Raw genomic sequence first — 18,768 nt, forward strand, 5'->3', positions numbered from 1 at the left:
TTAAAAGGGTTCAGCAATGTTCATTTGTGGTCAGAGATGTATCGTGGCAGTTGTGGTCTGATGGTGTAGCCGTTCAGTTACTGGTATTAGGAGCTAGAGGCTAGGCCCATTGATCTGAACACATGAGCTCAAGTCACATCACAGCAGCCCAGAAATTTAAAACTCGAGTAATTAAATAAATATGGACTTTAGCTTAAACGAAGTAAGTGGAGCCAAGGAACGATGGATTGTTATAACGACCAATCTGGTTCACTTCATTTTCTACTGTCCCAAGCCGGCCTGTGATTCCAGGCCTACTTTTAACTGCCTCCTCAATACTGGGTCGATTAAGGATGAGCAATAAACGCTTGGCATTGTCAGCTTCACCCACTTCCCTGAACAAATAAATAACGTTGCCGCTTTTTAATTTGGATGAAACTTAAGCTCGTACTTCTCCTGGCTCTTTGATCTGTCACCATCTTTTAGGTCCAGTGAATGCTGTTTATCTGTTCTATTATCCTTTTGGCTATTTGATTTTTGCCACCATGTCATTCATGGGAACAAGCTGATGGATTTAATCCTTTATCTCAATGCCACTGATCCCACATCCTTGATTCCCTTAACATCTAAAAAACCATCAGTCTTTGCCTTGAATATATTCAGTGACCAAGATTCCACAGATGTTTTGAGCCACACTCTGGGTGAAGAAGTTTCTTCTGAGATCAGTCCCCTTTTATTGAGACACAAGAGGCTGCAGACACTGGAATCTGGAGCAACACACAATCTGCTGGAGGATCTCAGCGGGTCAAGCAGCATCTGTGGGAGGAAAGGAATTGTCGACATTTTGGGTCTACAATTATCGACATTTGATGCAGGATTTCGACCTGAAATGTCGATAATTTCTTCCCCCCCCCACAGATGCTGCTCGACCCGCTGAGTTCCTCCAGCAGATCAGAGAAACTGCAGATGCTGGAATCTTGATGAAAAAACAACAAGATGCTGGAGGAACTCCACATCCAGAGATGCCTGGCCTACTGAGTTCCTCCAGCATCTTCTTGTTTGTTCCTCCAGCAGATTGCTTGTTGGTTCTTATTTTGAGAAAGTGAGCCCTTTTTCTAGACATCCACCCAAGGCGATCCTTATCTACCCTGTGAAGCCCTATAAGAATTTTGTACATTTCAATGCGATCACCTTTTTTAAATCCTTTTCTGATAATCTTGTTCCCTGGTTAGCCAAAATTTTTAAAGATGCCCTATCAGTGGGTAAACTACCACAATCTTTCTATGAAGCAACTATTACTTTAATTCTTAAAAAGGATAAAGATCCCACTGATTGTGCATCTTATAGACCTATTTCTTTATTAAATGTAGATTCCAAAATATTTTCCAAAATATTGGCCTTTAGATTGGAAAAGGTTCTTCCACAAATTATCTCTGAACACCAGACAGGATTTATTCAGAATCGTTATCTACATTTTAACATTAGGAGATTAATGAATATTATATATACCCCTTCATCCCAAATTCCAGAATGTGTTGTTTCACTAGATGCTGAAAAGGCGTTTGACAGAGTCGAATGGGAATATCTATTCAGTACACTTCAAAAATTCAATTTTAGTCCTAAATTTATATCTGCAATTAAAATGATTTATTATGCACCTATGGCTTCAATACTTACTAATAATCAAAGATCTCCTTTGTTTAGGTTTTTTCGAGGTACTAGACAAGGCTGCCCATTAAGCCCTTTATTATTTGATATTGCTTTAGAACCTTTGGCTATTGCATTTCAGGATTCTTCAAATATATGTGGTATTACTCGTGGACAGAAGATTCATAAGATATCTCTTTACGCAGATGACCTGTTACTTTATATTTCTAATCCAGAGGAATCTATCCCCGCAGTACTATCACTATTAGATCAGTTTAGTGTTTTTTCTGGCTATAGATTAAATTTTAATAAGAGTGAACTTTTTCCATTAAATATGCAAATTCCAATTTATAGCCAATTACCTTTTAGATTGGTAACTGACTATTTTATGTATTTAGGTGTTAAAATTACTAAGAGACATAAGGACTTATTTAAAGCTAATTTACTGCCTTTAATTGACCATGTTAAACCTTATTTACTAAATGGTCTCTATTATTGGTAGGCCGAATTAATGCGGTTAAGATGACTATTTTACCAAAATTTTTATATTTATTTCAAGCGATTCCAACTTTTGTTCCGAAATCTTTTTTTGACACTATTGATTCTAAAATTCGTTCATATATTTGGCAGAATAAAAACCCAAGGCTAAGTAAGAAATATTTACAAAAACTAAAAAAGGATGGTTAGGCCTTGCCTAACTTTAGATTGTATTATTGAGAATTTTGTACATTTCAATGCAATCACCTCTCATTCTTCTAAACTCTAAGGGGTACAGGCCCAGTCTACTCAATCCCTCCTCATCAGACAAACTCGCCATCCCGGGAATCAATCTGGTGAATTATCATTCCAGCTTCTATACAATTAAAGTATGTCCTCTGTAATTGTGTACTCAAATCTTCTTGTACTAAATTGCTTACTGTATCTGCATGATACCTTTCAGTGATTCATACACAAGGACATGCAGGCTCCTTTGAACAGCAATACCTTTCGATCTCTCACCATTTTAAAAAAATATATTTTTAAAGAGGATGCCCTCACTTTTTTTCACATTATGTGCCATACCCTTGCCCATTCACTTTGCCTATCCATATCCCCCATCCCAGAAGCCTGTCTGCACTCTGCTGTCCACACTGTCTCCCAGCTTTGTACTATCAGTGACCTTGAATGTATTATAGAGTCACAGAGAGATACAGCACAGAAACAGGCCCTTCAGCCCATTGAGTCCACCCTCACCATCAACCAACCATTTACACTAATCCTACATTCATTCTAATTTTTTTCTTTACCCCACATTCTCATCAACTCCCCCCAAATTCTACCACTCCACACTAGGAGCAATTAACTTAGCAACCTGCACCCCTTTGGGATGTGGGAGGAAACCCGAGCACCCGGGGGAAACCCACGGAGTCACAGGGAGAACGTGCAAACTCCACACAGACAGCGCCTGAGGTCAGGATCGAACCTGGGTCTCTGGAGCTGTGGGACAGTGACTCTACTCGCTGGGCCACCCATTGATCTGCACCTCTTTCATTCACTTTACATATTTGGCCCATCTGGTGACTTTCTGTTTATCCAAGGGTAACACCTCTGGTCCACAATGCAACCAGTTTGTAATAGAATGGATGAGGGATTCAAGAGACATACAAGAGACTGCAGATGCTGGGGTGTGGAGCTACAATCTCCTACAGGAACTCAGTGGGTCAGGCAGCATCTGTGGAGGCAGAGGGATGGTCAACGTTTCAGGACTGAGTGTACGGGGGAGATAGCCAGTATGAAGAGGTGAGGGGGAGGGCTGAGGCAGGAGCTGGCAAGCGATAGGTGGATCCGGGTGAGGAAGGGTTGATTGGTAGATGGAGTCAGGTGACAGACAGAGGGGTGGAGTTAGCGACAGAAGCTGGCAGGTGATTGGTGGAGGCAACAAAGGGCTGCAGATGGGGGAATCTGATGGGAATTCCTCTAAGGTGGTGAGTGGAACCAAGTGAGGGAGGTGGGGAGGGCAGGTGGGAACAGTTGGTGGGGGGGGACCCAGTGGGCAGAGGGTGTGGATGATGGGTAGATGGAACTGGGTAGAGATTCAAGAGGTTACGAGGGGAATCTTCTTGAAGCAGAGAGTTGTTCTGATGGAGAACAAACTGTCCGTGGAGGTTGGAAACAAAGGCTTCAAATGGGAGTTGGATGGGCATTTGGGGAAAGAGTTCAAATCAAGTTCATTGTCATAGCCATTCGTACATAGGGTATAAATGCCATGAAAGTTAGCTTTTTGCAGCACAGTACATGACAAACAGAAGTTAACATAAACTTAAATTAATATAAATTATATATAACTTACATGCGAGCAAAAATAGACATAACAACATTAGTGTGAGTTGAGGGAAATACAGTTGGAGGTAGAATTAATGCTTTTCAGGTGGGTTCAAGAACAGTGGGGAAGAAGCTGTTGTTGAACCTTGAGGTGTGGGGTCTTCAGGCTCCTGTACCTCATGCCTGACGGCAGCATCAAGAAGAGGGCACGGCCCGGATGGTGGGGGTCCCTGATGGTGGATGTTGCCTTCCTGAGACGTCGCCTCTTGTAGATGTCCTCGATGGTGGGGAGAGCTGTACCCGTGATGGAACTGGCTGAGTCCTACCACTCTCTGCAGCCTCTCACGTTCCTGTGCATTGGAGCTTCCATACCAGGCCGTGATACAACCAGTCAGAATGCTTTCCACTGTGACTGATGGGATTGTTCTAATAGGAGCTGGCACTGGCTCAATGGGTTGAATGGCTTCCTTCTACACTGAAACAATTCTGTGATTCTGTGAACACTTCTCTGTGGCTCTTTGGGACACTTTACTACCTTAAAAGTGCAGTGTAAAATAACCTTTTGGATCTAGCCACGTTTGCCGATTCTGAGTTACTTTGTCTTCGAACGTCTCAGAAACTTTGGGCAGAGACTCGTGAATCCCTGGGTTTAGTACTACATTACTTGTGCACACAAAGGCAGCAGCCTGTGGCTTAAGCAGCTGTCTGCACAATGAAGTATAAACAACTTGTGCGGACGAAGACCCGATTAGATTTCACTCCTTAATACCATTTAAAACAACAGCCAGAATCCAAGACTGCTGCTTCTCAGTGGGGTCACTGAGCTCAGGCAAGACCAGCCTTGATCAGGTTTCACCTCGCATAACTTATAAATTATTCTGGAAGGAGGTTAAAGAGTTCGGCGATGGTGTAGTGTAGATGTAATGGCGGGGGTGATACAGACTGGAGCCAGTGGCTGAGTGTGGGTATGGGCATTGTCAAACAGGTTGTTGGTATGTATAAGACACAAGCTCTGTAAAATGGAGTTTCAAAGTTACATGGGCAACTGTTAGGCACTCAGGGTTGTACAAATCCAGACTATTTTCACAGAGCCCCGGGATGTAAAGAAATCATGGCTTTGTAAATTGGCCTACTGTTGCCCAGACAAGGTCAGCATTGTGCTTGCAAACAATCATGGTTTGAAACCGTCAGGGACTCTCTGCCCATTCCACACAGCCCTGGCTAGTTCTCTTCATCGCTCAAGCCCCCTCCCTTCTGCGGAACACCCTTCCCGGGCATCAGCAAACTCCAGATCACCTCGAGGAACGTGATTTGCTGAATCCCTGCTGAACTGGACAAGAAAATGCCTTTGTTGGAAAGGTCCCAGCCAGCTGTAAGGAGGAAGTGAGGTGGAATCTATCCCGACCACACAACTTGTGAGACACACAGCAATTTTTTTTTCAATTAAAGAAAAATGCTATTGAAGATTCTTTTAAACCTACTCGAGGTGACGCTTGTTATAAACTGTTCCTATTTAACTAAAAAGGAACAGATGCAGGCTTTCAGTGTGTTCCATCTGTTCTTGTTCATACACTACAGATCATGGTTTCAGTATAAACTTGATATCCTTTCCAATATTTTGTTTCAGTAATGAAGTCACAAGAGCTGATCTAAAGAAACTTCCCGTGCTCCCAACCCAGGCACTGAAGGAGCATCCATCTCTCGCCTATTGGTAAGCACCATCTCCTTTCTTTATTTGGATGACTGTCGCTTTAATCGAATGTTCTCATTTTGTGGAGCCTTTGTATGATGCTCAATAACAGCAACTGACAAAATCAAACGCGTAATTGTGAATTTTATGTTTGCAGTCCCTTACAAGTAACTCTGCAGCTGAAGTGAGTTATCAGGGTTTTATGAAAGTGGCTTCATAATACGTGAGTGAACGGGGCTCACGTTGGTCTCAGAGCAGAATTCACTGTGTTTTGTCTTCACTGGGTCTTTGTTACTGTGTGATGTTGATTGTATCTCCTCTTTCTGAGTTACCTTTCACATTACTGTTGTCATTTGTAGCACAGTCTGTAATTGGAGAGCATCTTCCCAGCTCTCTGTGGAATTTGGCAATCTAAAGCACGCCAGGGGTATTTAGTCAGGAAAATAGGGCACAGATCAACAAACGGTCAGTGTAGCACCTCAGACCCTTGCTCGATTAGGAGTTCTCAGGTCACTGAGGCACCTCTCAAACCACCCTCCCCTCACATTCGCCAAACCACCCCCCACACCCCCAAACCACCCCCGACGTCCCCCAAACCACCCCCCACACCCCCCACATCCCCCAAACCACGTCCCCAGATCCACCAAACTACCGACCCCAAATCCGACCCAGTCCAGGAAAACAAATGTTGTTTTGCTCCCTTCCAACAGGAGCATGGAATAGAGTCACCGAATTGTACGGCATGGAGACAGGCCCTTCGGCCCAACTCGTCCATGCCGACATGCCAAGTTGCCTCCATGAGCTGGTCCCAGTTGCCTGCTTTTGGCCCGTATCCCTCTAAACGTTTCCTATCCACATGCCTCCCCAATGTCTCTTAACTGTTGGAATGATACCCACCTCAACCACCTTGTCTGGCAGCTTGTTCCATACACCCACCACCCTCAGGGAGAAAAAACCTGCCCCTCGGATCTCCTTTAAATCTTTGATGTTCCAAGTCAAGACCCTTCACCTGGACCAGAGGTCTAGATCTAGAGGTCATAGGTTTAGGGTGAAAGGTGAAATATTTAAGGGGAATCTGAGGGGGAACTCACTCAGAGGGTGGTGTGAGTGTGGAACGAGCTGCCAGCGGAATTGGTGGATGTGGCTTCAATTGGCACATTTGAGAGGTTTGGATAGGTACATGGATGGGAGGAGTTAGGAGGGATATGGTCCGGGTGCAGGTAGATGGGACGAGGCAGAAAACCAGGCCGGCATGAACTAGATGGGCCGAAGGGCCTGTTTCTGTGCTGTAGTGCTCTGTGACTCTATGAAGGGTCTCCACCTGAAACATCGACTGTCCATCTCCCTCCACAGATGCTGCCCGACCCCCTGAGTTCCTCCAGCGCCTTTAGTGTTCCTCCAGATTCAGCAGTCTCATGTGTCTCCTTTGCATCTTTCCTCTCTCACCTTAAACCTATCCCCACAACTGTGTCTCCAACGCAGTTCCTGATTCAGTCAGATTGATATCCAATCACTGTTAAAGTGGCCGCTGTAAATTATCCCCAGTGTGTGGGTGAGTGGTAGCATCTGGGGGAATGAAGTGGGTTTGGGAAATTACAAATCCTTTTTCCACTGGAGAGAAACCTGTTTAATTTGCTGCCAAATTGGGACATTTTCGTCAGAGAGATCGGAAGTACAAGGAGTAAAGGCTTCCCTGTAGTTGGGGTGAGGTCTGTTTCCAGGATAATTTGTGTCCATTATGTCTGACCCACTCCTGATCTGTGTAAGCAGTCTTCTCTTGCTTAGCCTTGAGCATTACCTGTACATCACAGTGCACTCTCTTTAAATCAGTCTTTGAATTGAATTGGTTTATCATTGTCACATGTACTGAGGTACAGTGAAAAACTTGTCTTGCATACCATCCATACAGATCAATTCATTACACAGTGCATTGAGGTAGTACAAGGGAAAACAATAACAGAATGCAGAATAAAGTGTTACAGTTACAGAGAAAGTGCAGTGCAGGCAGACAATAAGGTGCAAGGGTCATGACGAGGTAGATTGTGACATCAAGTGTCCATCTTATCGTACTAGGAGACCATTCAATAGTCTTATAACAGCAGGATAGAAGGTGTCCTTGAGCCTGGTGGTATGTGCTTTCTGGCTTTTGTATCTTCTGCCTGATGGGGGGGTGGGAGAAGAGAGAATGTCCAAGGTGGGTGGGGTCTTTGATTATGCTGACTTTTACCGAGGCAGCGGGAAGTGTAGACAGAGTCCATGGAGGGGAGGCTGGTTTCCGTGATGTGCTGGGCTGTGTCCATAACTCTCTGCAGTTACTTGTGGTCACGGGCAGAGCTGTTGCCGTACCAAGCCATGATGCAACCAGACAGGATGCTTTCTATGATGTATCAGTAAAAATTGGTGGGGGTCTGAATACAATCTGAATACATTGATTGGAAATCTAAGTTAAAGGGGCCGAAAATCACCACTTTTCCTCAGTCCTAACCTGTATCTCGATCACCGCCAGGACTCGGGTCCCTGCACTGCTTTCCTTGACTGCATTTTCCCCATTTACCCTACCCTTTCTTGCTCATTTATTCCAATCCCATCAGCTGCTGGCAGGGCTACAGAAGGCAGCACAGTCAGACCCTAAAGAATTGTCAACATTAACAGCACAGGAGGAGGCTATTTACCCCAGTGTGTCCACATTTGACGAGAGGAACCATTGAGGCTAATTCTACCTCCTAGCCCTCAGTCTGTGAACCTGCCGTTCACTGTGGGCCATCCAAGTACTTTGCAAGCAGACTGTGGGTTTTTACATCCGCCACCATTTCAGGCAGTGAGTTTCAGACTTTCATCACCCTCTGCTCTAACCCAGACCCCATCAGCAGCCCCCCTTCATCCTAAGCACCCAAAGCCTTATCCTGAGATCAGGAGTAAAGCCCTAGCTTCAGGCGAAGAACTGCAGGATGTGTATTTAGGCAGCTGGAGGGTGCCCCAGTTGTTGTCCTGACTCCAAGGGAACAGCTGAGATAATGCTTAAGGTATTATACAACTAATGGTGTCTGCTGTTAGCAATAACATCCACTGCAGAGACACTCTCAATGTGTCCAGGGTCACCATTATGATACTTGAGGTGGAATGCATTTACAAGGCATAAAACGGTGACAACAGGGACCATGTTGAACCTTTCTGCTTGTCTCAAGGCAGCCCAAAGCTTCTTGTATTTTTCCCACAGAGTAGTGGTTAGCATAACACTATAACAGCGCCAGCGACCTGGGTTCAATTCCGGCCACTGTCTGTAAGGAGTTTGTACGTTCTCCCCGTGTCTGCGTGGGTTTCCTCTGGGTGCTCCGGTTTCCTCCCACATTCCAAAGACGTACGGGTTAGGAAGTTGTGGGCGTGCTATGTTGGCGCCGGAAGCGTGGCGACACTTGCGGGCTGCCCCCAGAACATTCTACGCAAAAGATGCATTTCCCTGTGTGTTTCGGTGTACATGTGACTAATAAAGAAATCTTATGTTATCTGATCTTACATGTAGTCCAAAGCCTGCCCTTCAAAGAATAATAAATGGTGGTGGAGGTAGATACAATAGAGGTGTTTAAGAGGCTCTTAGACAGGCACTTGAATGTGCAGAGAATGGAGGGATGGGGACCATGTGCAAAGAGAAGGGATTAGGTGTCATTAACTTAATTAGTTCGGCACAACATTGTGGGCGGAAGGGCCTGTTCCTGTGCTGTACTGGTCTACGTTCCATAAGCTAGAAAAGTTTATGTAACCATCACAGCTACAATCACCTTGTATGTGGAGAGGTATGACAGCATTGATGGGAAGCTGGTTGATGTGGACACTGTGGACAGGGTAAATCGAAGCTACATCTGCTGTGTTTGGTAAGGCTGCTGTGGAGCATCTTGGTATCCCTCTGTTATTAATGGTGCTATATAAATGTAGGTTTTATTGTTGTGGTAGTGCTCGAAATTAAACAGCCCCCTATGAGCCTTGGGGTCGTCCTTTGCCTCTTTATCAGGTCCTTGTCCAGAACTGAGGGAGTGCTGTGCCACCTTCCACCTGAGGACTTCTGTTCTCCCAGGTCGATACAGATTCCATTTTGAACAGCAGGGGGGCTGTCCCCGGTGCTCTGAGCTCCACAACGTCGGAGAACAGACTCTAGCTCTCGTATTTCCTGCGTTACAACAATAACTGTGCTTCCGAAAAGTTCCTTGTGATCACCTGAGGTTGGAGGACATCATGACGTCATTTGTGGTGGTCACCATGGCAACTGGTGAGGCAAGCACCATTGAATTTTACACCAGGCAAAACCGAACTAAGGAACACTCCAAGGCTTTATACAAAGGGAACAGTCACGGTACTTATTTTGATTGTTCCAGCAATGAGCTAGCACAACTACAATGGAGCAAATGGCCTCTCAGCCTTTGTGGGCCTCAGTGGGTTTCACAGCCAGTGAAGTGCTTCTGCACTGTAGTTACTGTTACTGCCAATTTGTGCTCAGCAAGCTCCCACAAAGAATAATGCAGTTGTAACCAACTAATCTGTTTCAGTAATGTTGATCGAGGCTCCTAAGGAATGTCTAAAGTCAAAAGTCGAGTTTATTGTCAGATGCACAAGTCCATGTGTGCACAGGTGCAATGAAAAACTTACTTGCAGCAGCATCACAGGCACATTAGTATCATAGAGGCAGCATTTACAAGAAAAACATAATTTAAATTGTACACATTTTTACAAGAAAGAACACAAGTTGAACAAAAAACAAAGTCTATTTTAGTGCAAAATGATCAGAGTGGTCCCGGTGTTGCTGTACTGAGGTAGTAATTCAGGTTGTGCCGGTTGGTTCAAGAACCGAATGGTTGAAGGGAAGTAGCTGTTCCCGAACCTGGTGGTGTGGGACTTCAGGCTTCTGTACCTCCTGCCCGATGGGAGCTCCCATGGCCCGGATGGTGGGGATCTTTGATGATGGATGTTGCCTTCTTGAGGCAGCGCCTCCTGTGGATACTCCCGATGGTGGGGAGGGATGTGCCCGTGATGTATTGGGCAGAGTCCACTGCTCTCTGCAGCTTCTCACGTTCCTGTGCATTCGAATTGCAAACGGAGGAGATGAGGACTGGGGAAGAATTCCCCTGCTCTTCCTTCATATCTACGTGAGATAACGGTCAGGACATTGATGTAGTGTCTCGTGGAAAGGATAGTGCCTTCAACAGTGCAGCACTCCCAAAGTGGAGAATCAGTCATAACATTATGTCCCATACGTCACATCCTTAACTTTGAATTTAAAAACAGGAGTGTGATCGATTGAACCTTAGTTGTAACTAAGAGCAACAACTTCCACCCACACAAAACACTGGAGGAACTCAGCGGGTCGGGCAGCATCTGTGGAGGGAAATGGATAGTCGACGTTTCGGGTCGAGACCCTTCTGAAAGACAGAGGGGAGAGAGCCGGTATAGAGAGGTGAGGGGAGGGGGTGGAGCAAGAGCCGGCAGGTGATGGGTGGATCCAGGTGAGGGGGGAGGGGGGGTGATAGGCAGATGGAGGGTGGGAATGTTGTCAGAAGCTGGGACGTGATAGGTGGAGGTGACAAATATCATCTTCAGCTCTTTGTCACTTCCGCCTATCGATTCCCAGCTTCTGACAACATTCCCACCCTCCACCTGCCTACCACCCTCCTCCTCGCCTGGATCCACCTATCACCTGCCGGCTCTTGCTCCACCCCCTCCCCTCACCTCTTTATACCGACCATCTCCCCTCTTGCTCTCCAGTCCCGATGAAGGGTCTCGACCTGAAACGTCGACCGTCCATTTCCCTCCACAGAGAGAAACAGAGTTAATGTTTTAAGTTGCAGACCTGTTTCTCTTTCCACAGATGCTGCCTGAACTGGTAATTGGTTTATTATTGTCACGTGTACCGAGATACAGTGAAAAGCTTTTGTCTGCGTGCCACCCATACAGATCATTCCAAAGATAAGTACGTCGAGGTAGTACAAGGTAAAACAAAACAGAATGCAGAATAAAGTGTTACAGTTACAGGGAAAGTGCAGTGCAGGCAGACAATAAGGTGCAAGGGCCACAGTGAGGTAGACTGAGAGATCAAGAGTTCACCTTTATCGTACAGGAAGTCCATTAGAGGCTGTCCTTGAGCCTGGTGGTGCATGTTTTCAAGCTTTTGTATCTTCTCCCTGATAGACGGGGGGAGAAGAGAGAATGTCCAGGGTGTGGGGGGTCCTTGATTATGAGTGTTTCCAGTATTTTCTCTTCTTACTTCCTGTCTGTGTGTTTCTGCTGTGCCTCAGGTCCCCACTCTCCTTGTCTGTCACTGTCTCTCCCCAAGCGGTCCAAGGGACAAAGAGAAATTGCGTGCCCGTCAGCAGTTTTCCATCACATTTTAAACGGGCAGTTACTTTGACCATGTGACAATTTCACCACGTCAGAAACTGTAGGTTTAATACAAAATCTTTGTTGTTTGGTAACTTCTAGTGAGGATCGAGTGATTGAACATTACAAGAAGGTGACTGGACAAACAAGAGGACAAGCTATCGTTAAGTAAGTCCTGCGTTGAATGGAAGATTGTAACTGATGCTTTATGGAACACGACCTATTGAGAAGGAAAATGCTGGACATTACTTCTAGCAGGGTCTCTAAAGCAACAGGTTTTCTAAAGTCATTTTCTCCCAACACTTTAGAGAAAGGATTAAACTATTCAAATTAAATAGTGTGACACCTCTGTTGAACTAGGAGAAATGTGATTTGATCACATATTTTGTGTCATAACATCACAAATGTAATTTCCAGATTTATCACTTCCATCCTTTCAAGTGCAATGAGAGACCCATTTATATTCCTGTTGATGTTGTTTGATAGTATCATAAGATGTTTAGTTTCTTGCAGGATGTTGCTAATTTGTCTTACTTTGAAATGGCTTTGGTTTGCTTTGGTCTTTCAATGCCACTTTTCATTTGACACATTCTTTTACGAGATTGATGAATCAGCAGGCTCATTGTTTCAATGCTTTTGATAGCACTGGGGGGGGGGGGGGGGGGGGAGAAAATCAGAGCTGTTTCAGTGCCAATGACCAGACTCAAGAACAGCTTCGGTCAGCCTTCTGAACCAGTCCCTTCTCTCACATCCCCTTCCCGGTGGTGCTGCCACGGTCTCGGACTCCTAACTCTACCTCTTAACTCAGACCCTTAACTCTCTCTCTCTGCTATTCCGTTATTCTCACTTCAGCATTTCTTTTTGCACTACTTCAGAATGTACTGCAATTCTTTGCACCATTCTGCTGTTTTGTGCTTGTTGCTGTATTTATCATTACCATGTACACTGTTTACTCTGCGAGCTTCACGCGTGCAAGGAATTTCATTGCACCCTGGTGTATTTGACGAGTAACTAATCTGAATCTAATGCTTCTTCTTTATCCTAGTTACATGAGCATTGCAGAATCTCTTCCAACCTATGGAGTCCACTATTATGCAGTAAAGGTACTGTATTTTTTATATCTATTCATGCTATATTTTAATACGACGTTTTCATCCTAATGACTGACTCCTTGTCTTTAAACAATATCTCCTCATTTGAGACTCTCCCACTAGTGGAAACATCTCAACATATACTTTGTCAAGCTCCCTTAGGATCTTCTATGTTTCAGTAAGACCACACCTTATTCTTCTAAACTCCACAGGATGCAGACCCAAGCTGTTGGATAGGATGACCTTCTCCTTCTCTCTGAGCCATACGTCCCGCCCCCACTTCTGGAATTGGTTTATTAGTGTCACTTGTACCGAGGTACAGTGAAAAACCTGTCTTGCATACCGTTCGTACAGATCAATTCATTACACAGCGTATTGAGGTAGGACAAGGTAAAACAGTAACAATTCGGAATAAAGTGTCACAGCTACAGAGAAAGTGCAGTGCAGGCAGACAATAATGTGCAAGATCATAACGAAGTAGATTGTGAGGTTAAGAGACCATCTTATTGTACTAGGGGACCATTCAATAGTCATAACCGTGGGATAGAAGCTGTCCTCGAGCCTGGTGGTACGTGCTTTCAGGCTTTTGTATCTTCTGCCCGATGGGAGAGGGGAGAAGAGAGAACGTCTGGGGTGGGTGGGGTCTTTGATTATGCCATTTCTGGCACAATGCCCGTTTCCCCCCAGTGTCTGCACCCTGAACTTTCAAAATGCCTCCATCACCCCCAGACTCAAACATTCCAAAACCCTTCCAGCCTCCACAACTTACAGCTTATTCAATCCTCAGCCATTCTCATTATCCCCACCATTTACCTAATTCCCACAGAACTACTGAGCCTGGAATCAGTGGTTCACTCTGAGCCCGAAAGTTGTGGGTTCAAGTCCATGGTCAGACTTAGGCTGACTCCCCTGTGCAGTACTGAGGGAGTGCTGCCCTGTGGGCGGTGCCACCTGAGGCCTGTCTGCTCTCTCGGGCGGGCATGACAGATCCCATGGACCCACTACGGAGAAGGACGGGGGAGTTCTCCTGCTTGTTCCTCACCCCAAATGTTTATCCGGTTGTCGTCACAGAGCTGTTTGTGGCAGCTTCCTGTGCTCACAGTGACTGCCTCATTTCCTACTTTACTACGGTGGCCAACAGTACTTCATTGACTGTGCAGCACCTTGGCTCATCCTGAAAAGCACAAGAAAAGTGCTATGGCAATGCAGGTAAAATCATGCAGCCTTACAGCACAGAAGCAGGCCCTTCGGCCCACCACATCCATGCCAACCCTCAAATACCCACCTACATTAACCTCGGTCCATAGCCTACTATACCTCGGCAATTCGTCCAGATGCCTCTTGAAGGCTGTGAAAGTCCCTGCCTCCACGGTTTTTACAGACAGTCCGTTACAGGTTCCGACTACCCTTGGGGAGAAGGTAATCTTCCTCAGACCTTTAAAGGCTTCTCTCACCTGCCTTCTGCTATCCCAGCACCTTACATTGTAAGATTCTTATTGAAACCCCTTCCTCCTGCCTCAACACACAAGATGCTGGAGGAACTCAGTGGGTCAGGCAGCATCTGTGCAGGGAAAATACCAGTCGACGTTTGGGGTCGAGACCCTTCATCTGGACTGAAAGAGGGGGGGAGAGACAGTATACAAAGGCGGAGGGGAGCAAGAGCTGGCAGGTGATAGGTGGATCCAGGTGAGGGGGGTGCTAGGCAGATGGTGGGGGGAGGGTGGGAGTAGCGACAGAGGCTGGGAGGTGATGGGTGGGGGTGACAACGATGGTGGGATCTGATAGGAGAGGAAGGTGGGGCATGGAACCAAGTGAGGGTGGGGAGGGCAGATGGGAACAGTGGGGGGGAGGGGACCCAGAGGGAGGGGTGTGTGGGTGATGGGCAGTTGGGGAAGGAAACAGGGTGAGGGGGGGATGGGGTGGGTGTGGGAGGAACAGGGGAGAGAGAAAAGGGACAGAAGGGGGAGCAGGTTACCTAACACTGGAGAACTCAACGTTCATGTCGCCGGGTTGTAGACTGCCCAGGGGGAATGCGAGGGGCTGATCCCGCAGTTTGCGTGTGGCCCCACCCCGGCAGTGGAGGAGGCCGAGGACAGGCAGGTCGGTGTGGGTACAGGGAGGGGAATGAAAATGGCTAGGAACGGGAGCTCCAGACGGTCACGGGGGACAGAGCGAAGGTGCTCAGCAAAGCGGTCGCTCAGCTTGGGTCCGGTCTCACCGACGTAGAGGTGATGCACTGGATGCAATAAGTAATGCTGGGGGATATGCATATGAATGGCTGCCTCACCTGGAAGGGCTGTTTAGGACCCTGGGCAGTGAACCCATCGGTAACCATGCCTTGTGCTCCAGGGTCCAGTGTCTGAATCCCCTCCCTGCATTGCTTTATCTTAAACACCCGCTCCCCCCTCTAAAAACCCACCCCTTCCACCAACAGGTTTGTTCACTCCTACACCTCACTTGGCCTTTTTCTAGTTTCAGTCCTGTGGCCCTCCTTAGGGTTCAGAACCAGGTTTATTATCACTGACATATGTCGTGAAATGTGTTGTTTTGCGGCAGCAGTACAGTGCAAGACATAAAAATTGCTATTAGTTGCCAAAAAATAAATCAAATAGTGCAAAAGAGGAATAACGAGGTAGTGTTCATGGACCGTTCAGAAATCTGATGGCGGAGGGGAAGAAGCTGTTCCTGAATCATTGAGTGTGGGTCTTCAGCTCCTGTACCTCCTCCCTGATGGTAGTAACGGGAAGAGACCATGTCCCGGGTGGTGAGGGTCCTCAGTGATGGATGTCGCCTTCTTGAGGCACCGCCTCTTGAAGATGTCCTCGATGGCGGGGAGGGTTGTGCCCGTGATGGAGCTGGCTGAGTCTACAACCCTCTGCAGCCTCTTGCGATCCTGTGCATTGGAGCCTTCATACAGGCGGTGATGCAACCAGTCAGAATGCTCTCTGCCGTACATCTGTAGAAATTTGCAAAGTCTTTGATGACATGCACATCTCCTCAAACTCCTAATGAAGTAGAGCGCTGGCATGCCTCTTCATGATTACATCAAGGGATTTTTTAAGCTGGAGTGATAATATAAATGCAGGTTTTTATGGTTGAACATCTTTATTTATTTTCAGCCAGTTTCTCAGATTTTATGATGCAGAGCTCTTAAAAATCAGTCGCCTTTATCTAGTGAAATGACATCTCTGATATTTTACTCCCTGTTCATTCACTTACTGCTGAAAGGGCTATTTGGCATTAATCACACATGTAACTACTGTGACAGAGTCACTGAATCTGTCTACTTTACCCTGGACTACACATCCCGGGAAGGTTGGAGCCCTTTACAGGCTCATGTGTGGGTGGTTCCTGAACCCACCAGGCAACCCCTCCCTTCTTTCACTGTGGGATTGAGTCCCGTAGTTCAGACTGATAAATACTTTAAAAGGGAGTGCCCCACCCTGACCTCAGAGTCAGATCCACACGTTCCCCTTTCCGTCCTCAGTACGATTTATTTGTAAGAGGACGTTGATTGAATAAAGAAGACCAAGCGATAGATGGTGCAGCAGGTAGACCCAGATCAGTCATAGAGTCATACAGCATGGAAACAGGCCCTTCGGCCCAATTGGTCCATGCCAACCAAGATCCCCAACCAAGCTAGACCCATTTGCCTGCATTTGGCCCATATCCCTCTAAACCTCTCCTATCCATGTACCTGTCCAACTGTCTCTTAGAAGTTGTTATTGTATCTGCCTCAACCACTTCCTCTGGCAGCTCGTTCCATACACACCACCCTCTGTGTGGAAAAAAAAGCAGCCCCTCAAGTTCCTCTCCCCTCTCTCAAACCTGTTGCCCTCTAGTTCTGATTCCCCAACCCTGGGAAAAAGACTCGAGTGCATTCCCCCTGTCTATGCCCCCTCGTGGTTTCATACACCTCTGTAAGGTCACCCTCAGTCTCAGTCTCCGACACTTCAGTCAGATTAATACCCAGTCACTGTTCATCATCCCCAGTGTGTGTGGTGAGTGGTAGCATCGGGGCAATGAAGTGGGTTAGGAAATCACAAATCCTTTTCCACTGGAGAGAAAACCTCTTTTAGTTTACTGCCAGTTGGGACATTTCCGTCAGAGAGATCGGAAGTACAAGGAGTAAAAGTTTCCCTGTAGGGCACCCCTCACCTCTTTATACCAGCTATCTCCCCTCTATCTTTCAGTCCAGATGAAGGGTCTCAATCCGAAACGTCTACTGTCCATTTCCCTCCACAGGTGCTGCCCGACCTGCTGAGTTACTCCATCGTCTTTTTATTGCTCTAGATTCCAGCATCTGCAGTCTTTTGTATCTCCAGTGAGTAATAACTAACTGGCTTCCCGGAGTCAATCACATTCCAAAGGGGATAAAAAATACAATGCCTGTGATCGGGCACTTCCCATGGACACGAGCTCCCCATTATGCACGAATAACATTCTTCTTGTCCGAGATGGCATTTGGAAATGTGTATCCAGGATACGGTGGAGTTAGATCCAGCCTCCAGGCAGGGGTACACCGCTCAACTTTAATTTCTTAAGTGTCGTGGAGAATTCCAGCAATGTTTATTCAGAGAGTCAGGTTAGCCAAGAAGGTCATGGCTGGGTTGTGAAAGGCATTTGATTTGGAGGAATTCTCAATGACTTGACTGCTAAAGACATTCCTGGCCCTTTTGTTGGGAAGCGAGCTGTTCCCACTCAAATCCAGGAGATGTCTGGAATCCAGCCCCTGAACAGGGAGACAGCTGGATACCTCGTGCCAGATAGGCAGGATTTTAGTAGGCCTGCTTTATACCCTGTTTCCCAAAAACAATCCCATTGAAGTCAATGGAACTGAATTTCAGAGGCAGGTGTTACACAGAGCCCCGAAAACTCCCAATGATCAGTGCCACCAGTTGAAGGTTTCCCTTATTGAGAACTATAAAGCTTTTGAGCCCTTTTTCAATAAGCTGTGTGCTGTTACCTGTTCAAACGCTTGCAGCATTCATGTGCACGCTTTTACAGTTCACTGGCCTTGACCATTGCCAGTCCCTGCCTCTGGACTGAGTGCAGAGTATTTCCTGATAGGGGTCTATTTACATTTGGTAAATTGGTTCATTATTGTCACATGTACCAAGGTACAGTGAAAAACTTTGTTTTGCATACCATCCATACAGATCATTTCATCACATCAGTACATAGAGGTCATACAAGGGAAAACAATAACAGAATGCAGAATAAAGTGTTACAGTTACAGAGAAAGTGCAGTGCAGGCAGACAATAAGGTGCAAGTGCCATAACGAGGTAGATTGTGAGATCAAGAGTCCATTTCATCGTACAGGAGGTCTGTTTAATAATCTTATAACAGCGGGATAGAAGCTGTCCTTGAGCCTGGTGGTACGTGCTTTCAGGCTTTTGTATCTTCTGCCCGATGGGAGGGGGGAGAAGAGAAAATGTCCAGGGTGGGTGGGGTCTTTGATTATGTTGGCTGCTTTACCAAGGCAGCAGGAAATGCAGACAGAGTCCATGGATCCACAGAGGAGTGGCTGGTTTTCGTGAAAACCATCTATTGGAAAACCAAATTTATTGGAATCCATTCAGCTCAAGAATCCATTCAAGGGCAGCCCAGTGGCACAGCGGGTAGAGTCGCTGCCTCACAGCTCCGGAGACCCGGGTTCATTCCTGACCTCGGGCGCTGTCCGTGTGGAGTTTGCA

At 46.3% G+C, this 18,768-nt stretch overlaps 1 protein-coding gene across 13 annotated transcripts in view; it reads left to right on the plus strand.

The window, feature by feature from the left end:
- Positions 1-18,768, plus strand: part of frmd4a (FERM domain containing 4A) — a 562,285-nt gene that overhangs the window by 435,166 nt on the left and 108,351 nt on the right. For all 13 annotated transcript variants that reach the window (XM_052034015.1, XM_052034013.1, XM_052034024.1 and 10 more), the window contains 3 exons: positions 5,555-5,638; positions 12,083-12,148; positions 13,026-13,083. In XM_052034015.1, coding sequence (XP_051889975.1) covers positions 5,555-5,638; positions 12,083-12,148; positions 13,026-13,083 — 208 coding nt within the window. The remainder of the gene's footprint in view (positions 1-5,554; positions 5,639-12,082; positions 12,149-13,025; positions 13,084-18,768) is intronic.

The sequence above is a fragment of the Pristis pectinata genome, chromosome 19 (assembly GCF_009764475.1).
Source record: "Pristis pectinata isolate sPriPec2 chromosome 19, sPriPec2.1.pri, whole genome shotgun sequence".
NCBI lineage: Eukaryota > Metazoa > Chordata > Chondrichthyes > Rhinopristiformes > Pristidae > Pristis > Pristis pectinata.